The sequence below is a fragment of the Sturnus vulgaris genome, chromosome 32 (genome assembly GCF_052056855.1).
Source record: "Sturnus vulgaris isolate bStuVul1 chromosome 32, bStuVul1.hap1, whole genome shotgun sequence".
NCBI classification, from domain to species: domain Eukaryota; kingdom Metazoa; phylum Chordata; class Aves; order Passeriformes; family Sturnidae; genus Sturnus; species Sturnus vulgaris.
The window spans coordinates 591,159-611,134 of NC_142274.1; the positions used below are offsets into that span (position 1 = coordinate 591,159).

General features: G+C 56.1%; 3 protein-coding genes across 3 annotated transcripts; 2 read left to right on the forward strand and 1 right to left on the reverse strand.

Moving 5' to 3' along the window:
* On the forward strand, nt 1-6,366 carry LOC106864100 (charged multivesicular body protein 2a). The gene is made up of 6 exons (XM_088154826.1): nt 1-196; nt 1,007-1,191; nt 2,194-2,373; nt 2,638-2,768; nt 4,264-4,325; nt 5,929-6,366. The coding sequence occupies exons 2-6, from the start codon at nt 1,024-1,026 to the stop codon at nt 6,054-6,056; spliced, it is 669 nt and encodes a 222-aa protein (XP_088010952.1). The 5' UTR covers nt 1-196; nt 1,007-1,023; the 3' UTR covers nt 6,057-6,366.
* A 2,089-nt stretch (nt 6,367-8,455) lies between these two features.
* LOC148220686 (uncharacterized) lies at nt 8,456-12,189 on the forward strand (the record flags this gene model as incomplete). The annotated part of the gene is made up of 5 exons (XM_088154846.1): nt 8,456-8,487; nt 9,305-9,330; nt 9,743-9,844; nt 10,565-11,714; nt 12,126-12,189. Coding segments are annotated over 5 exons (1,374 nt in total), but the record flags the coding sequence as incomplete, so codon positions are not given.
* A 716-nt stretch (nt 12,190-12,905) lies between these two features.
* On the reverse strand, nt 12,906-17,499 carry LOC106864097 (uncharacterized). The gene is made up of 5 exons (XM_088154847.1): nt 17,469-17,499; nt 16,439-16,896; nt 15,508-15,564; nt 15,414-15,476; nt 12,906-13,687 (listed from the first exon to the last, which is right to left on the reverse strand). The coding sequence occupies exons 1-5, from the start codon at nt 17,497-17,499 to the stop codon at nt 13,040-13,042; spliced, it is 1,257 nt and encodes a 418-aa protein (XP_088010973.1). The 3' UTR covers nt 12,906-13,039.
* Nucleotides 17,500-19,976: the final 2,477 nt, after the last annotated feature.

Genomic DNA, 19,976 nt, shown 5'->3' on the forward strand with positions numbered 1-19,976 from the left:
CGGTATCTGTCACCGGAAGTGGCCGCTCCGGCCGCCGCTATCGCTGTTCCTCACCGGAAGTGGCCGCTCCGGCCGCTCTCTATGGTTCGCTCCTCCCCTCCGGGAGTTGCTGTCACATGATCGAAACCAGCCCGGTGTCACGTGATCGGAACCGCCCGTGACGTCACTGTTTGCGGAAGTGCCCGGGAGGAGCCGGGTGAGAACCGGGGGCGCTCGGGGAGGATTTGGGGACATTTGAGGACATTTGGGGACAATTCGAGGATCTTTGGGGGGGATCCTGGGGCCCGGGGGGCGTTTGGGGCGGATTTCAGGGGATTCGGGCGGATTTGGGGCGGATTTGAGGAGCGGGGAGCGGCTTTGGGCAGGGCCCTGAGGGGACAGTGGGGCCTGTGGGGCCGGCCAGGGGTCCCCGTGTCACCTCCCTGTCCCCTCCCCGTGCCCGTGTCCCTCCCTGTGTCCCCCGATGTCCCTCTCGGCTCCCCAGTGTCCGTGTGCCCCCTGTCCCCGTGTGTGTCCCCCCTCCTGTCCCCTGTCCCCAGCTCCAGGTGCCGCCACATCCCCGTGTCCCCCCACGGCCGTGTCCCGTCCCCCAGGTGTCCCCAACGTCCCACCGGTGTCCCCAGTGTCCCATCAGCGTCCTTAATGTCCCATTGGTGTCTGCAACATCTCATTGATGTCCCCAGTGTCCCCAGGTGTCCCTGCTGTCCCCAGGTGTCACACTGATGTCCCGAGTGTGACACTGCTGTCCCCAGTGTCACAGTGCTGTCCCCAGTGTCCCCAATGTCCCCAGGTGTCCCTGCTGTCCCCAGTGTCCCCTGCTGTCCCCAGTGTCACAGTGATGTCCCCACTGTCCCCATGGAGCTGCTGCGGCAGAACCAGCGCGCTCTGGGCCGTGTCCCGTCACTGTTCCCAATATCACAGTGTCCCATCGCTGTCCCCGCTGTCCCCAGGTGTCCCCGCTGTCCCCAGTGTCACAGTGTCCCACTGATGTCCCCGCTGTCCCCAGGTGTCCCCGCTGTCCCCATGGAGCTGCTGTTCGGGCGCAGGCGCACTCCCGAGGAGCTGCTGCGGCAGAACCAGCGCGCTCTGGGCCGCGCCGTGCGGGAGCTGGACCGGGAGCGGCAGAAACTCGAGGCACAGGAGAAGAAAATCATCGTGGACATCAAGAAAATGGCCAAGCAGGGCCAGATGGTCAGAGGGGACACTCTGGGGACACAGGGGACACTCTGGGGACACTCTGGGGTGGCGGGACACAGGACAAGGGGTGGGGGGACACGGAGGGAACAAGGGGACAGACGGGGATCAGGGGACAAGGGACATGGAGAGGTCTGGGGGACACAGAGGGGACAAAGGGACAGGCAGGGGCTGGGGGACATGGAGGGGACAGGGGACACTGAGGGGGACATGGAGTGTCCCCTGTCTGTTCCTGCTGTCCCCTCACTGTCCCCATCCCTGTCCCCTCCCTGTCCCCGCTGTCCCCTCGCTGTCCCCTCGCTGTCCCCTCACTGTCCCCTCCCTGTCCCTGCTGTCCCCTCGCTGTCCCCTCGCTGTCCCCTCACTGTCCCCTCACTGTCCCCTCCCTGTCCCTGCTGTCCCCTCGCTGTCCCCTCGCTGTCCCCTCTGTCCCCTCGCTGTCCCCTCTGTCCCCTCGCTGTCCCCGCTGTCCCTCACTGTCCCCGCTGTCCCCGCTGTCCCCTCCCTGTCCCCTCACTGTCCCCTCACTGTCCCCTCACTGTCCCCCCTGTCCCCCCTGTCCCCTCCCTGTCCCCTCGCTGTCCCCCCGCTGTCCCCTCTCTGTCCCCCCTGTCCCCTCCCTGTCCCCTCCCTGTCCCCGCTGTCCCCTCGCTGTCCCCTCACTGTCCCCTCACTGTCCCCTCGCTGTCCCCTCACTGTCCCCGCTGTCCCCTCACTGTCCCCTCGCTGTCCCCTCGCTGTCCCCTCGCTGTCCCCTCGCTGTCCCCGCTGTCCCCATCCCTGTCCCCGCTGTCCCCTCACTGTCCCCCTCGCTGTCCCCGCTGTCCCCATCCCTGTCCCCTCGCTGTCCCCTCGCTGTCCCCTCACTGTCCCCCTCACTGTCCCCTCACTGTCCCCTCCCTGTCCCCGCTGTCCCCTCACTGTCCCCGCTGTCCCCCCTGTCCCCTCACTGTCCCCGCTGTCCCCCCTGTCCCCTCACTGTCCCCTCGCTGTCCCCAGGACGCCGTGCGGGTCATGGCCCGGGACCTGGTCCGCACTCGGCGCTACATCCGCAAATTCATCGCCATGAGAGCGAACGTGCAGGGGGTGGCGCTGAGGGTGCAGACCCTGAAATCCAACAGCGCCATGGCGAGCGCCATGAGGGGAGTGACCCGGGCCATGGCCACCATGAACAGACAGGTGAGCGCCGCCGGGGCCACCTGGGTGTCACCGGGGCCACCTGGGTCACCTGGGTGCCACCTGGATCGTGGTGACACCGTGGACACAGATGGAGGCATTGGGGTCCCCTGTCCCCTGTGTCCTCTCTGTGTCTCCTGTCCCCAGTGTCCCCGATGTCCCCTGGCTGTCCCCTGATATCCCCAGTGTCCCCCGTGTCCCCAATGTCCCCAGTGTCCCCAATGTCCCCAGTGTCCCCAATGTCCCCAATGTCCCCCGTGTCCCCAGCTGAAGCTGCCCCAGATCCAGCGCATCCTGCTGGAGTTCCAGAAGCAGTCGGAGCTCATGGACATGAAGGAGGAGCTGATGAATGACGCCATCGATGACGCCCTCGGGGACGAGGACGACGAGGACGAGAGGTGGGGACACCTGGGGACACCTGGGGGACACCTGGGGACACCTGGGGGACACCGGGGGGACACCGGGGGGACACCTGGGGGACACCTGGGGACACCTGGGGGACACCGGGGGGACACCGGGGGACACCTGGGGGACACACCTGGGACACCTGGGGGACACTTGGGGACACCTGGGGACACCTGGGGACGCCTGAGGGACACCTGGGACACCTGGGGGACACCTGGGAACACCGGGGGACACCTGGGGACACACTTGGGGGACACTGGGGGACACCTGGGGACGCCCGAGGACACCTGAGGGACACTGGGGCACACATGAGGGACACATGAGGGACACCTGGGGACACCTGAGGGACACCTGGGGACACCTGGGGGACACTGAGGAACACCTGGGGGACACTGAGGGACACCTGAGGGACACCTGGGGGACACTGAGGGACACCTGGGGATGCCTTGGGGACACTGAGAGACACCTGGGGACGCCTGAGGACACCTGAGGGACACCTGGGGACAGCTGGGGGACACCTGGGGGACACTGGGGCACACATGAGGGACACCTGGGGACACCTGGAGACAGCCAGGGGTACTCAGGAGACACTTGGGGACACTTGGAGACTGCCAGGGGACACCTGGGGACACCCAGGGACAGCTGGGGACATGCAGGGAATACCTGGGGACAGCCAGGGGTGCTTGGGAGACACCTGGGGACATGAAGGGGACACCTGGGGACACCTGGGGACATCAGGGGACACCAGAATGGGGACACGGAGGGGACAGGATGGAGCAGGTCCCAGTGTGTCCCAGTTTATCCCAGTCCATCCCAGTTTATCCTGGTAGATCCCAGTACATCCCTGTTCCCAGTGATGCTGTCCCAGTGTTCCCCAGTATATCCCAGTTCATCCCAGTTTGTCCCTGTCCCCAGTGATGCTGTGGTGTCCCAGTTTATCCCAGTCCCCCAGTTTATCCCAGTTTATCCCAGTCCCCCCCCAGTCCATCCCAGTCCCCCCCAGTCCCCCCAGTCGCTCCCAGTCCATCCCAGTTTCCGTGTCCCAGTGACGCCGTGGTGTCCCCGTTTATCCCAGTCCTTCCCAGTCCCTCCCAATTCCACCCCAGTCCCCCCCAGTCCATCCCAGTTTATCCCAGTTTATCCCAGTCCCCCCCAGTCTCTCCCAGTGGCTCCCAGTCCATCCCAGTTTATCCCAGTGGCTCCCAGTTTATCCCAGTGGCTCCCAGTGGCTCCCAGTCCCTCCCAGTTTATCCCAGTTTATCCCAGTGGCTCCCAGTCTATCCCAGTTTATCCCAGTTTATCCCAGTGGCTCCCAGTGGCTCCCAGTTTATCCCAGTGTCTCCCAGTCTATCCCAGTTTATCCCAGTGGCTCCCAGTCCCCCCCAGTGGCTCCCAGTGGCTCCCAGTTTATCCCAGTCCATCCCAGTCCCCCCCAGTGGCTCCCAGTCCCCCCCAGTTCACCCAGTTCACCCAGTTTCCGTGTCCCAGTGACGCCGTGGTGTCGCAGGTCCTGGACGAGCTGGGGCTGAACCTGACGGACGAGCTGGCCAGTGAGTGGGGGAGGGGCGCGGGGTTGGGGGGAATTTGGGAATTTTGGGGAATTTTGGGGGGACTGGGAGGGATTTGGGGGGGATTGAAGGGACGTTAGGGGGGGATTTGGGGTATTTTTAAAAATTTTTGGGGGATTTTGGGGGGATTTAATGGATATTTTGGGGTTGATTTGGGATTTTTTATTAATTTTGGGGGGATTTAAGGGATATTTTGGGGGGTTTGGGGGATGTGGGAAATTTTGGGGGATTTTGGGGGATTTCAGGGACATCTGGGGGGATTTTGGGAACATTTTTGGGGGATTTTAGGAAGTCTGGGGGATTTAAGGGACATTTTAAGGGGTCTGGATTTGGGGGAATTTTGAGGGGACTGGGAGGGATTTGGGGGGGATTGAAGGGACGTTTTGGGGGGATTTGGGGTATTTTTAAAATTTTGGGGGGATTTAAGGGATATTTTTGGGGGGGTTGGGGGGATGTGGGAAATTTGGGGGGAGTTTTGGGGGATTTTGGGGGATTTAAGGGACATTTGGGGGATTTTGGGGACATTTTGGGGGGATTTTAGGAAGTCTGGGGGGATTTAAGGGACATTTTAAAGGGTCTGGGAGGGATTTGGGGGGATTTTGGGGGGATTTAAGGGACGTTTTGGGGGATCTGGGGGGGATTTGGGGAGTTTTGGGGGAATTTTGGGGAATTTTGGGGGGATTTTGGAGTCTGGGAGGGCTCTGGGGGGGATTTTGGGGACATTTTGGGGGGTCTGGGGGGATTTGGGGAATTCTGAGAGGGGTTGGGGGGGGTCCCAGGAGGATTTTTGGGGGATTTGGGATATCCCAGGGTGGAATCTGAGGGAATTTGGGATATCCTGGGTGGAATTTGAGGGATTTTGGGATATTTTGGGGGGAATTTGGAACATTTGGGGGGAATTTGGGAACCTTTGGGATATCCTGGGTGGAATTTGAGGGAATTTGGGATACCCCAGGGTGGAATTTGGGGGAATTTGGGAACGTTTGGGATATCCCAGGGTGGAATTTGGGAATGTTTGGGATATCCTGGGTGGAAATGGAGGGAATTTGGGATATTTTGGGTGGAATTTGGGTGGAATTTGGGAACATTTGGGACATTTTGGGTGGAATTTGGGGGATTTTGGAACATTTGGGATATTTTGGGTGGAATTTGGGGAACATTTGGGACATTTTGGGTGGAATTTGGGGGATTTTGGGAATTTCAGCCCCTTTTTTGGGGGTGGGGTCGGTTTTGGGGCCGTTCCGGGACAATCCCGGGCGATTTTTTTGGGGTAAATTCGGGACATTCCGGGCGGGATTTTTTGGGGGATTTTTTTTGGGATTTTTTTTGGGATTTTTTTGGGGGGATTTTTTTGGGGGATTTTTTTTGGGGATTTTTTTGGGGGATTTTTTTGGGGGGATTTTTTTTGGGATTTTTTGGGGGATTTTTTTGGGGATTTTTTTGGGGATTTTTTGGGGGGATTTTTTTGCGGGATTTTTTTTGGGATTTTTTGGGGGGATTTTTTGGGGGATTTTTTTGGGGGGATTTTTTTGGGGGGATTTTTTTTTTTGGGGTGTCCCCTGAGTGTCCCTTTGTCCCCTGGCAGCGCTGCCCCCCCCGGGGGGGTCCCTGGCGGCGGGGGAGGGGCGCGGGGGGGCCGAGGCCGCCTCGGCTGCGCTCGCGGACGCCGACGCCGACCTGGAGGAGAGACTGAAAAACCTGAGGAGGGACTGAGACCCCCGGGATGGCCCCCCGGAGCCGGATTCCAACCGCGATTCTTGGGGAGTTTTTGGGAATTTTTTGAGATTTTTTTGGGATTTTTTTGGGATTTTTTTGGGATTTTTTGGGATTTTTTGGGGATTTTTTTGAGATTTTTTTGGGATTTTTTTGGGATTTTTTTTTTTTATTTTTGGGGAATTTTTGGGGGATTTTTTTGGATTTTTTTTTGATTTTTTTTTTATTTTTGGGGGATTTTTTGGGATTTTTTTTTTTATTTTTTGGGATTTTTGGGGGATTTTTTGGGAATTTTGGCATTTTTGGGATTTTTTGGGGATTTTTTGGGGATTTTTTTTGGGGGGGATTTTTTGGGGGATTTTTGGGGATTTTGGGGGATTTTTTGGGGGTATTTTTTTGGTTTTTTTCCACAATCTTTTCACAATTTTTTTTTTATTTCTGGGGGGATTTTTTGGGATTTCTTTTTTGTTTTTTCGCAATCTTTTCCCAATTTTGGGGGGAATTTTTTTGGGATTTTTTCGCCGTATTTCACAAATTTTGGGGGATTTTTTTGGGAATTTTTTCGCGGTTTTTCGCCATTCAGGAAGGGGGCGTTGCTCCTTTATTCCGATTTTTTGGGGAGTTTTCCGGTCTCTGCCTCACTCAAAATCCGACCCCCTTCATTTGGGATTTCCCCCCTTCATTTGGGATCTTTCCCTTTTTTTTAAAATTTTTTTAAAATTTTTTTGGGATTTTTGGCCATCCCAGAGGGGGATTTTCCCCCTTTATTCCAATTTTATGGGTGATTTTTGGAGTGGTTTTGGGATTCTCCCCTTTTTTTTTTTTGGGATTTCCCCCCTTTATTTAAAATTCCCCTTTTTGGGGGATTTTCACTCTTTATTTGGGGTTTTTTCTCCTTCATTTAGGATTTTTTTTTTTTTGTGGGATTTTTGGCCATTTCCCTGTTTATTCCCATTTTTTGGCTGCATTTTGGAGTCTGATTCCTCCCCAAGCAGAATTTCCCCCCTTTGATTTGGGATTTTCCCCAATTTTTTTTTTTGGGATTGTCACTCTTTATTTGTGATTTTCACTCAGGACTTTTTTTGGGATTTTTCCCCCTTTTATTTGGGATTTTCACTCAGGGTTTTTTTGGGATTTTTCCCCCTTTTATTTGGGATTTTCCCCCTTTTTTTTTTTTGGGATTGTCACTCTTTATTTGGGATTTTCACTCCGTTTTTTGGGGGGGGATTTTTCCCCATTTTGGGGGGGATTTTTCCCCCCCTTTTTTTTGGATTTCTCCTCTCTTTTTTTTTTGGGATTTTCGATCCTTTTTAGGGATTTCAGACCCCCCCTCTGTGGGGTTTTTTCCCCTTTTTTTGGGATCCTGACACTACTTTGGGGTAAATTCCCCCTTCCCGGGGGTCTTTCCCTTTTTTTTTTGGGTTTTCTCCCATTTTTGGGTTTTTTTTCCCCATTTTTGGGTTTTCCCTCTCCCCCAATAAAATTTCCTTGGACCTGCGGCTGCTCCGGTTCCTTCCCAGTTTGGGACTGGAGCACTGGGAGGGGGCGGGGGGGGCACTGGGGGGGGGATTTTGGGGATTTTTGGGGTCAATTTGGGATTTTGAGGGAGGGAAGGGTAAATTCGGGGTTGGAAAAAAATCCCCAAAATTTGGGATTTTCAGAATCTCCCGGGCTGATTTTTGGGTTCATTTTGTGGGTTTGGTTCATTTTAAAAGGATTTGGGGGAAATTTTGGGGTCTGGCCGTGATTTTTGGGGGTTTTGGATCATTTTTGGGGGGTTTTGGCTCATTTTTGGGGCGTTTTGGCTCATTTTGGGGGTTTTGGCTCATTTTGGGAATTTTGGATCCTTTTTGGGAATTTTGGCATTTTTGTGGTTTTGGATCATTTTTGGGGGTTTTGCTCATTTTGGGGGTTTTGGCTCATTTTGGGAATTTTGGATCCTTTTTGGGAATTTTGGATCATTTTGGGAATTTTGGATCATTTTTGGGGGTTTTGGATCATTTTTGGGGGGTTTTGGATCATTTTCTGGGAATTTTGGATCATTTTTGGGGGTTTTGGATCATTTTTGACAGTAATTCCTTAAAAAAAAAAAGAATTAAAAAGAAAAAAAAAAAAAAAAAAAAAATTTTTTAAAACCTTCAGCCCTGGAAAGCAGAAATTCCTGGCGCATTTTGGTTTTCTGACCTTCTGAGAGCTCGAATTTAAAAATAAACGCTGAAAAGTGAAGTGAAAAAAACCCAAAAAGCAGAAAAATCCCCCACAGAAAAATCCCACTTCCTTTTTTTTTGGTTTTTTTGGTTTTTTTTTGCATTTTTGACGTTTTTCCTGGGGGGTTTGGGGCGTTTTCGGGGCTCGAGTCGCACTAAAAACACCAAAATCGGCTGAGAACACCCAAAAAAAAAAAAAGATTTACCTGGAAACGGGAGCACAGGTGAGCGGGGACCCCAAAACTTGGAGTTTGGGGAGCCCAAAATGCAATTTGGGAAGAAAAAAAAAAACCCAAAATTTGGGGTTTGAGGACTCAAAATGTGGATTTAGGGAGAGGAAACCCCAAAATTTGGGCTTGGGGATCCAAAAATGGGGAATTGGGGAAGGGGGAAACCCCAAAATTTGGATCTGGGACCGGGGGAGCCCAAAATTCAGATTTTGGGTGCGGGAACCCAAAATTTGGAGCTGGGAAATCCCAAAATGTGGATTTGGGAAGGAAAAATCCCAAAATTTGGAGCCGGGGGGGACCCAAAAATGTGGATTTAGGGAGAGGAAACCCCAAAATTGGAGCTGGAATGAGGGGAACCCAAAATTTGGATTGGGAAGGAAAACTCCGAAATTTTGATCTGGGAACTGGAGAACCCCAAAATTTGGAGTTTGAGGAGCCCCAAAATGTGGATTTTTGGAGGGGAAACCCCAAAATTTGAAGGGGGGGGACCCAAAAATGTGGATTTAGGGAGAGAGAAAACCCCAAATTTGGATTTTGGGAAGCCCCAAAATGTGGAATGAGGGACCCCCAAATCTGGAATTTCGGATTTGGGGAAACCCCAAAATTTGGATTTTGAGGAGCCCCAAAAATGTGATTTTCGGAGGGGAAACCCCAAAATTTGAAGAGAGGGAGGAACAAAAAAACGGGGATTTTGGGGAAGGGACCCAAAATTTGGATTTTGGGAGAAGAGACCCCAAACCGTGCGTGTGGGAACCCCAAAATGTGGATTTGGGGATGGGATTTTTGAGGAAAATCTCGGATTTTTCCGCAGGCTCCGGAGCGATGCCGCCCCTCCAGGTAAGGTTGGGAATTTTTGGGGAATTTTTGGGAATTTTAATCCATTTTTGGGTAAAAAAAAACAAAAACAAAACCAAAACCCAAACAAACAAACAAACAAAAAACCCAAAAAACCAAAAAAAAACCAAAAAAACCAAAAAAAAAAAAGAGGATTTTTTTTTTCAGAAACCACAATTTAAAGAAAAAAAAATTGAAAAATTTAATTTAAAAATTTTAAAAATTAAAAAAAAAAAAAAAAAAAGAAAATCCAAAATAACGAAGTAAGGGGCCATTCCAGATTTGTTTGGTTTTTTTTTTTCCTGGAAAAATTGGGAACTGGGACAATCCAGGGAGATTTCAGCCAAAAAATTCGGCGGGAAAAAAGGGAAAAATCCCAAATTTGACACCCCCGGGTCCCCCCTCCCCCTCCCAGTTCTTGGCCCTCCTGGTGCTCGGCGCGGGAATTTTGGGAATTTCGGAATTTCGGGAATTCCGGCGGTGCCAGCCCCGGGAAGGGGCCCCGAGGAGCTCCCCGGTGAGTCCCGGCACGGAGCCGATCCCAGTATGGACCAGTATGGCCCAGTTCCATCCCAGTTCCATCCCAGTATATCCCAGTGCCTCCCCAGACCCCTCCCAGTTTATTCCAGTCCCTCCAAATCCCTTCCCAGTCCCTTCCCAGTCCATCCCAGTCCCTCCCAGTCCATCCCAATTCCCTCCCAGTTCATCCCAATCCCCTCCCAATCCCCTCTCAGTCTCTCCCAGTCCCTCCAGTTCATCCCAGTCCCTCCCAATCCCCTCCCAGTTCATCCCAGTCCCTCCCAGTCCATCCCAATCCCCTCCTAGTTCATCAAATCCCTCCCAATCCCCTCCCAGTTCATCCCAGTCCGTCCAGTCCCCTCCCAGTCCATCTCAATCCTCTCCCAGTCCATCCCAATCCTCTCCCAGTCCCTCCCAATCCCTCCCAGTCAATCCCAGTCCATCCCAATCCTCACACACTCCACTCATCCAGTCCGTCCCAGTCCCCTCCCAGTCCCTCCCAATCCCTCCCAGTCAATCCCAGTTCATCCAGTCCCTCCCAATCCCCTCCCAGTCCATCCCAGTCCATCCCAGTCCCCTCCCAGTTCATCCCAATCCCCTCCCAGTCCCTCCCAGTCCATCCCAGTCCATCTCAATCCTCTCCAGTCCCTCCCAGTCCATCCCAGTCCATCCCAATCCCCTCCCAGTCCATCCCAGTCCATCGCTCTCCTCGTTCCAGCTCCCGCCGTGCTCCCAGCCCGCCGCTCCCGCTCGGTGCCGGCCGCTTCGTGGTTGCGGTGGGAGCCGTTCCAGGGCTCGCTCCCCGCCGACGCCGTGTGCAGCCGAGCGGCCTCTCGGGCCGCCTCGAGTGCGTGTGCTCAGCCGGGGCCCGCGGCTGCGACCCTCGGCTCCTTCGACCCCGAGCGCGGCCCCTTCTGCTCGTACGCGTGGGCCGGGCGGGAGCTGCGGAGCTTCTCCTTCCACCTCCTGGTGAACCCCGGCGGCTTCGAGGCGCTGCGCTGGGTGGAGGCGTCGTTCGGCAGCACGGCCGAGGGCGCGGTGGAGGGATGTCCCCTCACCGACATCTTCGTGGGCCGCAGCCGCCACGGGCTGGGCAAAGCGTCCAAGGAGCACCAGGCGCTGTTCGTGGCCGTGGACGGCGAGGAGATCTGGTACAAGTGGTACCAAATCCTGGTGGTGCGGCAGGGCCCGGCCGATCTCTCCGTGACCAACGTGTCCTACAACGGCAGCGCCGCGCTGGAGAGCGCCGAGAGCGTCGAGCTGGCCGAGCTCGTGGCCACCAACGAGGGCTGCGAGGCGACCTCGAGATCCTTCACCCTGGAGGAGGCCACGGAGGTGGAGCACGGCTGGAGCTCGGAGCTGCCGGCGCTGGCGGCCGCCCGGGGGCTGCTGCGGGCGGCTCCGCCGGTTCTGCGGGAATCGGGGGGTTGGGATTTGGGCCGAGTCATCACCGTGCCTGGGTGGGAGGCGCCAGCGCGGGCGAGTTCGTGTCGCGGGTGCACCGGGTCACCGAGCGGCTCCCGGCGCGCTCCCGCTGTGCCCTGGTTCTCCGCGGGCTCCGGCGTGAGCTCCGCGTCCCCTTCTCGGCGCTGCTCACCCGGGAATTCCGCTCCGGTTACCGGCACCGGGCGCTCCTCACCGGCTGGGCTCGGAGCCGGGCGGTCACCGGAGCCCGAGCCGAGCCGGCCTGGAGCGCTGCCGCCCCCCTCGCCGAGCTGCCGCCGTGCCCCAGCTGAGGACGGCCACAAAAAAACCCAAAAAACCCCGAAAATCCATGGAAAGGCTCGGCCGCCCGAGAGGTTTTCCCGTATTCTCAGAGTTTACGGCATAAAGTTCGCCCAAAATGCAGGGAGACGCGATTTTCCAGGGTTTGGTTTTGCTCCCGAAAATTCGACGCCACCAGCGCGAAACCCAGGAGAGCCCTTGGGTTTCGGGGATTTTTTTTTTTCCTGATTTTTTTTTTTCGGTTTGGTGGTGTGACCTCCATCCCTGTCTGGAACAACGCTGGGAAAACTGCTGGAATTTCCTGTTTTTTCCCCAAATCCCCTCAAGCACCACCACGAAAATCAGGAAAATTGCTGCCTTTGTTGGCTTTTTCTTCCAATCTTTCTGATTTTCATGGCAGAACCTTCACCCCTGACCAAAACCGCCGAAAAACGTGGCCTTTTCAGTTAAATTTCCCATTTTTCTCCCCCAAAATAACCCTCCGGCAGCGACGTGGAATCTCGGAAAATCGCTGGGGGTTGGTTTTTCTCCCGGATTTTTGGTTTTTGTGACAGAACCTTCATCCCTGTCCGAAACCACTCAGCAACAATTCAGGAAAACGTGGCGTTTTCCATCTGAATTTCCCATTTTCTGCCGAAAAGGGATTTTGGAAGCGAAGGGATATGAGAGAAAATAGAGGAATCGGGAATATGAGGAAATGTGGGGGAAAAAAGCCAAAATAAGGGATGCAAAGGAATCTTGGGGGTGGGGTGTCCCTGGGGAACTCGGGAGGGGAAAAGAAAAAAATCCCAAAATTCAAGGAAGAAACCCATTCCAGTGTCGGGGAGGATGTCCAGGATTTGGGGGGGGTCTCTGGGACAATCCAGGCTTGGAGAGAGAGAGAGGTTGGGGTCCTGGAATTCTGAGGGGGGTCCAGGGAGATGGGGGGGAGCGGGAATTTGGGGATACCCTGAAATTCCGGGGGCAGACCCCGAATTTCTTGGGGCAATGGGATCACGGAGCCACCAGGTCACGGGGGACATCAAAGAGCAGCTCACGTCCATCCTCACCCACGTCTGAGCCACCTCAGGACAGCCCTGGGGCCACCAGCTCCTGGGGGACATCAGTCCCACCCCTGCTGGACCTCGGGGAGCAGGGAATGGGATCAGGGAGCCACCAGGTGATGGGGACATCCCACCACTGTGTTGGAACTCTGGGAATGGGATCAGGGAGCCACCAGGTGATGGGGGACATCCCACCATCCCTCCTGGATCTCCGGGAGCAGGGAATGGGGTCACGGAGCCACCAGGTCACGGCACACATCAAACACCAGCTCACGTCCATCCTCATCCATGTTTGAGCCACCTCACGCCACTCCTGGGGCCACCAGCTCCTGGGGGACGCGGCTTCCGTCTCCAGGAGCAGCGAGCCAAAAATGGAGCCCAAAGCTCCCCCCACCACGGCCACCACCCCCCCCCCCAGGCCGCCCTCACTTGTCCCTGGCCGCCGCCCGGGCGTGGATCCGCGTGTGCCGGGCCAGCGAGGACTTGTTGCTGAAGCTCTTGCCGCAGTGGCCGCAGGGGAAGGGCCGCTCGCCCGTGTGCGAGCGCTCGTGCACCGTCAGGTCCGCCAGGTACTTGAAGCTCTTGGCGCAGGTGCGGCAGGGGTAGGGCCGCTCCTGGGTGTGGCTGCGGCGGTGCATGGTCAGGTTGGACTGCTGGCTGAAGCGCTTGCCGCAGGCCGGGCACGGGTACGGCCGCTCGCCCGTGTGCGAGCGCCGGTGCTTGTTGAGGTCCGAGGGGTTGGTGAAGCTCTTGCCGCAGTGGCCGCAGCCGTAGGGCCGCTCGCCCGTGTGCAGCCGCCGGTGCGTGGTGAGCGTGGACAGGTGGCCGAAGCGTTTGCCGCAGGCGCCGCAGCCGTACGGCTTCACCCCCGTGTGCGTCCGCTCGTGGGTTCTGAGGTGCGTGAGGCGGCCGAAGCATTTCCCGCACTGAGCGCACGGGAACGGCCGCGGCGGCGCCGCCGGGCCCGGGGCCGCCTCGGAGCCCAGAGGATCCCGCCGCCCTCCGGCGCCTCCGGGCGCTCGGAGGGTGCTGGGGATGGGGAAGGGGCGGCGCCGGGGCTGCGGTGGTGGCACCTGTGGAGGGTGATGAGAAGGCCCCCTGGGGTCCCTCCTGCTGCGGAATGTCCGGGTTTAGGAGCCCCAGGGTGAGGGTCCCGCCGCTAAACCCCCAAATTCATCCATGGGGGCCGTCAGGAGAAGGCTCTGGACCCCTAATCAGGGGGGTTTGACCCACAGAGATGGTTTAGGATCCCTAGGAGATGGTTTTGGACCCAAGGAGATGGTTTAGGAACACCATGAGATGGTTTAGGGGAACGAGGAAATGGTTTAAGAGCACCAGGAGATGGTTTAGGAACACCAGGAGATGGTTTAGGAGCACCAGAGGATGATTTAGGAGCACCAGGAGATGGTTTAGGAGCCCTAGGAGGTGGTTTAGGAACACCAGGAGATGGTTTAGGATCCCTAGGAGATGGTTTACGACCCAAGGAGATGGTTTAGGAGCACCATGAGATGGTTTAGGAACACCAGGAGGTGGTTTAGGAGCACCAGGAGATGGTTTAGGAACACCAGGAGGTGGTTTAGGAGCCCTAGGAGGTGGTTTAGGAACACCAGGAGATGGTTTAGGGGCACCAGAGGATGATTTAGGATCCCTAGGAGGTGGTTTGGGAACACCAGGAGGTTTAGGAGCACCATGAGATGGTTTAGGAACACCAGGAGGTGGTTTAGGAGCACCAGGAGGTGGTTTAGGAGCACCAGGAGATGGTTTTTAACCCAAAATGGTTTTGACCCAAGATGGTTTTGAGCCCAAGACAGATTTTGACACAAGCAGATGATTTTGGCCAAGGATTTCAGATTTTTTTTTGTGGGATTTTTTGACCATTTCCCCATTTATTCCAATTTTTTGGTGCTTTTCGGAGTCTGACTCCTCCATAGTGGGATCTTCCCCCTTTTTGGGGATTTTCACTCTTTATTTGGGATTTTCACTCTTTTTTAGGGATTTTTGATCCCCACCAGGGGTCTTGGGGGGTCTCCTTGGGGATGGTTTTTGACCCAAGAAAAGAGTTTTGGAACCCAAAATGGTTTTTGATCCCAAGAAGAATGGTTTGGAACCCAAAAAGATATTTTGGAGCCCAAACAAGATGGTTTTTGAGCCTAAAGAGATGCTTTTTGACCCCAAAAAGTTGATTTTGTCCCAAGGAGATGGTTTTATGCCTAAAAGAATGGTTTTTGACTGCAGGATTTGGGGGTTTTGGTCCCCTGAGATGGTTTTTGACCCAAGATTTGGGTTCTGGCTCCACTGATACGGTTTTTGACCCAGCATTTGGGTTTTTGGGTCCCCTGAGATGGTTTTTGACCCCAAGATTGGGGTTTTGGCTCCACTGAGATGGTTTTTGACCCCAGGATTTGGGTTTTTGACCCCAGGATTTGGGGGTTTTGTCCCCTGAGATGGTTTTTGACCCCAAGATTTGGGTTCTGGCTCCACTGAGATGGATTTTGACCCCAGGATTTGGGTTTTTGGTCCCCTGAGATGGTTTTTGACCCCAGGATTTGGTTTTTGGTCCCCTGAGATGGTTTTTGACCCCAGGATTTGGGTTTTTCGTCCCCTGAGATGGTTTTTGACCCCAGGATTTGGGGTTTTTTGTCTCCACTGAGACAATTTTGACCCCCTGGAGATGATTTTTGGGGTCACTGAGGTGATTTATGGGTCCCACCCCCTCCAAGCTCCCCCAGCTCCAGTGGCCCCCCCCCTCACCCCATTTTTTTGGGGTGGCTGAAGGTTTTCCTGCCCCCATCCTGGTACCTCCTTCCCGTGGCTCCTCTTCCTCAGCCTTCTCCTTGCCCGGAGCCGCCTCCTCCTGGGGGTCTCCAATGGGGGCTCGGGGGACCCCCAAAACTCCGGGGTCCTCCTCGTCCCCGGGGGCCACGTCCTCCACCTTCACCCTCACGGTCACCTGGGGGACACGGGCACACGGAGCTGCCGAGGGGATTTGGGGACCCCCAAAAGCTCTAAAAGGGTTCCCAGAGGGGATTTGGGGTGGCCCAGAATCCCCAAAAGGAGCCACGGAGATTTAGAAGCCCAAAAAAAAGCTGCAGAGGGGATTTGAGTGCTGGGGATCCCCGGGAGTTGTGGAGGGGATTTGGGTGCAAAAGCTCTCAGAGCTTTGGGTGCTGGGGACCCCCAAAGGACACTGAGGGGTTTTGGGTTCCCAGGACCCTCAGAGCCACAGAGGAGATTTTGGACACCTGGAACCCCCAAAAGCTTCTGAGAGAATTTGGGAGCTGGAAATCCTCAAAGTCCCCACAAGGATTTTGAGTGCCCAGGACCCCAAAAGCTGCCAAGGGGATTTGGATACCTGGGACCCCCAAAAACTTCAGGAGAATTTGGGTGGTGGAGATCCCTAGAAGGTTTTGGGTGCCCAAGAACCCCAAAAGCTGCTGAGGGGATTACACCTGCAACCCCCAAAAGCTTCTGAGAGAATTTGGGAGCTGGAGATCCTCAAAAGGATTTTGGGTGCCCAGTGCCCCTAAAAGCTGCTGAGGGGATTTGGACACCTGCAACCCCCAAAAGCCTCGGAGATTTTGGGTGCTGCAGATCCCCAAAAGGATTTTGGGTGCCCAGTACCCCTAAAAGTGGCCGAGGGGATTTAGGCACCCATGACCCCCTTTCCAGCCCCAAGTTTGGGGGTTTCTCTTGGAATGAGCTCAGAATCCCACAGCAGGGGTGGCATGGAGCGGGAGGAATGAAGTGGGGCCAATTATTCCCGATTTGGGGACCAGGACCCCCTGGGAACCCCCTTCCCTCGCCGTATCCGGACCCTCTCCCACCTGCTGCTCCCAAATCCCGTCGGCATCTCCTCGCCCCAGCTGGAAGCTCTCGGCCAAGGCCACGGCCTGGGCGCAGGACTCGGGGTGCCGGACCCACACCCAGCTCTGGATGTCCTCGGGCAGGATGCTGAGGAACTGCTCGAGCACCAGCAGCTCCATGATCTGCTCCTTGCTGCGCTCCTCGGGCCGCAGCCAGCGCCGCGACAGCTCCCGCAGCCTCCGCCACACGTCCCGCGGCCCCGCCGCCTCCTGGTAGCGGAACTGTCGGAAGCGCAGCCGCCGCAGCTCCGTGCCGGCACCGCCGGAGCCTCCGCCGGGAAGGGTCGGGACGAGGCTCCGGGGAGTCCACCCGGCCCTGCCCCCGGCCCGCTCCGGGGGTCTCGGCCGGGGAGGGGGGGGGCTCCATCCTGCCGGGCTCTGTCGTGACCCCCCCCCGGCCCGAATGTCGCGATATGGATCTGAAAGTGGAGGGGGGCGTTAAGGAAAGACCCTCCCAGCTTTACAGTTTTACAACTCCCCCCCTCGCCTTGAGGACCCCCCTCAATCAACCCTCCCGGCCTCACCTTCCCCCCAAAACCCCCAGACCTCTGTAATGTCCCCCCCAGCCCCAAAATTGGGGTCCTGGCCGCCCCCCCTCAGCCCTGGGGTCCCGACCCCCCCCCAGCACTGAAGCCCCCCCCCCCCCCCCAAACCTGGGGGTCCCACAGCCGCCCTGGGGTCCCAAAATCCCCCGACCCTGGGGGTCCCGACCCCCCCCTTATCCCCTCCCCCATCCAAACCTGGGGGTCTTTCCCCCCCACCCCCAAACCTGGGGGTCCCGACCCTCATCCAAACCTGGGGGTCCCTCCCGCAGCCCCCCCGAGCCGGGCCCGGCCCCTCGCTCGCCGCTCGCCGACACAAAGGCCCGGAGAGGCCGGGCCCGGCCCCGCCTCCGAGGGGTCCCGGGGGGTCCCGGGGGGGTCCCGGGGGGTCCCGAGTTCCCCAAATTTCTCCCCCCTCCCCAAATTTCCCCCCCCCAGCCCCGCCGTACGTGAGGGAGGTGGCGAAGCCCCGCCCCTCATTGGGCGAGCGCGCTGTCAATCACGGGGAGGCCACGCCCACACAGCGGCTGGGGCGGGAACCTTGGGCTGAGATTGACAGCGAGGACAGCCAATGGGAGGGCGAGATTCAGAAAGGGGCGTGACTTGAAGGGAGAATTCCCTAATGCGGGTTGGCTGTGGGAGTGATTGACAGCACAGAGAGCCAATGGAAGTTCGAGAAGCTTGAGGAGGCGGGGCCTGAACGGAGACCACGCCCCCTCGGAGCTCGGCGGGCGGGGGAGTTTCGGGGGTGTCCCCAAAGTTGGGGGGGACACAAAGGGACCCCCAAAAAACCCTGGGGACACAAAGGGACCCCCCCAAAAAACCCCGGGGACACAAAGGGACCCCCCCAAAAAACCCTGGGGACACAAAGGGACCCCCCAAACAACCCCGGGGACACAAAGGGACCCCCCAAAAAACCCTGGGGACACAAAGGGACCCCCCAAAAAACCCTGGGGACACAAAGGGACCCCCCAAAAAACCCCGGGGACACAAAGGAACCCCCCAAAAAACCCTGGGGACACAAAGGGGATCCCCCAAACAACCCCGGGGACACAAAGGGACCCCCCAAAAAACCCTGGGGACACAAAGGGACCCCCCCAAAAAACCCTGGGGACACAAAGGGGATCCCCCAAACAACCCTGGGGACACAAAGGGACCCCCCAAAAAACCCCGGGGACACAAAGGGGACCCCAAACAACCCTGGGGACACAAAGAGACCCCCAAACAACCCCGGGGGCACAAAGGGACCCCCCCCAAACAGCCCTGGGGACACAAAGGGGACCCCCCAAACAGCCCTGGGGACACAAAGGGACCCCCAAACAACCCCGGGGGCACAAAGGGACCCCCCCAAACAACCCCGGGGACACAAAGGGGACCCCCCCAAACAACCCCGGGGACACAAAGGGGACCTCAAACCCCTCGAGGGATTCTGGAAGCTCCAGGAGGGGAATTCCTGGGAGAACTGGCAAAACCCGGGGGTTCTATCCGGGGAAAATGGGTGAAAATTGGGGGTTTTATGAGGGAAAACCTGGTAAAAAGTGGAGCTTTTATTAAAAAAAAAAACCACGGTTAAAAAGTGGGGTTTTTATCCAGGGAAAACAGTCTCGAATGGGGGGGTTTATCCAGGAAAAGCAGGTACAAAGTGGGGGATTTATCCAGGGAAATCCAGTCCCACTGGATTTGAGGAAAAAACCCCACTGTACATCCCGCAGACCAGGAAGAGAAAAGGCCAAATTAAGTCAAATTTTGGACAGAACTCCCTCTTTTATCTCCTTTTCCTGCCACAAATTCTGCTGCCCGAAATTAGAAAGAAAATTTCTCAAAACAGTGATTTTATTTTTTTTTCTTTAGAACAACTTTAATTCATTTCTTCATACAAAAAAAAAAATAGTACAGGAGAATTTGACCAACCCTTTCTTTTCTTTTCTTTTCTTTTCTTTTCTTTTCTTTTCTTTTCTTTTCTTTTCTTTTCTTTTCTTTTCTTTTCTTTTCTTTTCTTTTCTTTTCTTTCTTTTCTTTTCTTTTCTTTTCTTTTCTTTTCTTTTCTTTTCTTTTCTTTTCTTTTCTTTTCTTTTCTTTTCTTTTCTTTCCTTTCCTTTCCTTTCCTTTTTCCCCCTTTTCACCGTTTCTCCTTTTCCCCTTTCCTCCTTTTCCCTCCTTTCCCTCTTTTCCCTCTTTCCCCTTTTCCCTCCTTTTCTCCTTTTCACCTTTTCCCCTTTTTTTCCCTTTTCACCTTTTCCCCTTTTTTCCTCCTTTTCCCCTTTCCTCCTCCCTTTTTTCCCCCTTTCCCCTTCTCTTTCCCTTTCCTCTCTTCCTTCCTTCCTTTTTCCTTCCCTCCTTTTCTCCCTTTTCCCTTCTTTTTGCCATCTCCCTTTCCCACCTTTTTTCCCGTGTTCTCTCCTTTTATTTTTCTTAACTTTTTCTTTTTTCACCGTCCCCTTTCCTTTTTTTTCCCCCTTTTCCTCCCTTTCTCCTCAATTTTTCCCTTTTATTTTGCTCACCCCCACCTTTCACATTTCACTTTTCCCCCCTGACACCCCGAATTTCCCTTTTCCCGCTCAGCCTTCCGCCGCTCCCCGCGGCTTTACAGCGGCACCGGCACCGGCACCGGGCGCACCCGGAGCGTCCCCTCTTCCCCTTGGGACACAAACGGGAAAAAATTCCCCGCGGGATCCTCCCCGGCCCCCAGCGGGATCCCGGCCACCAGAACCTTCTGCTCCACATCGTAAAATTCCAGCTGTGCCTTGTCCCGGTTCAGGAACACTCCGAGCACGGCGAGCCCCGGCCGCTGCTCCCCGCAGGCGCGGCCGCCGCTGGACACGAGCTGTCCTTGGGATGCGCGCAGAGCGCAGAGCCCGTCCCGGGGATTTGGGGGATTTTTGGGATTTTGGGGATCACGGGAATGCTGCTCGGGAAGGGCCCGCAGAACCCCCAGCACCCAGCTCGGCTCCCGGCCC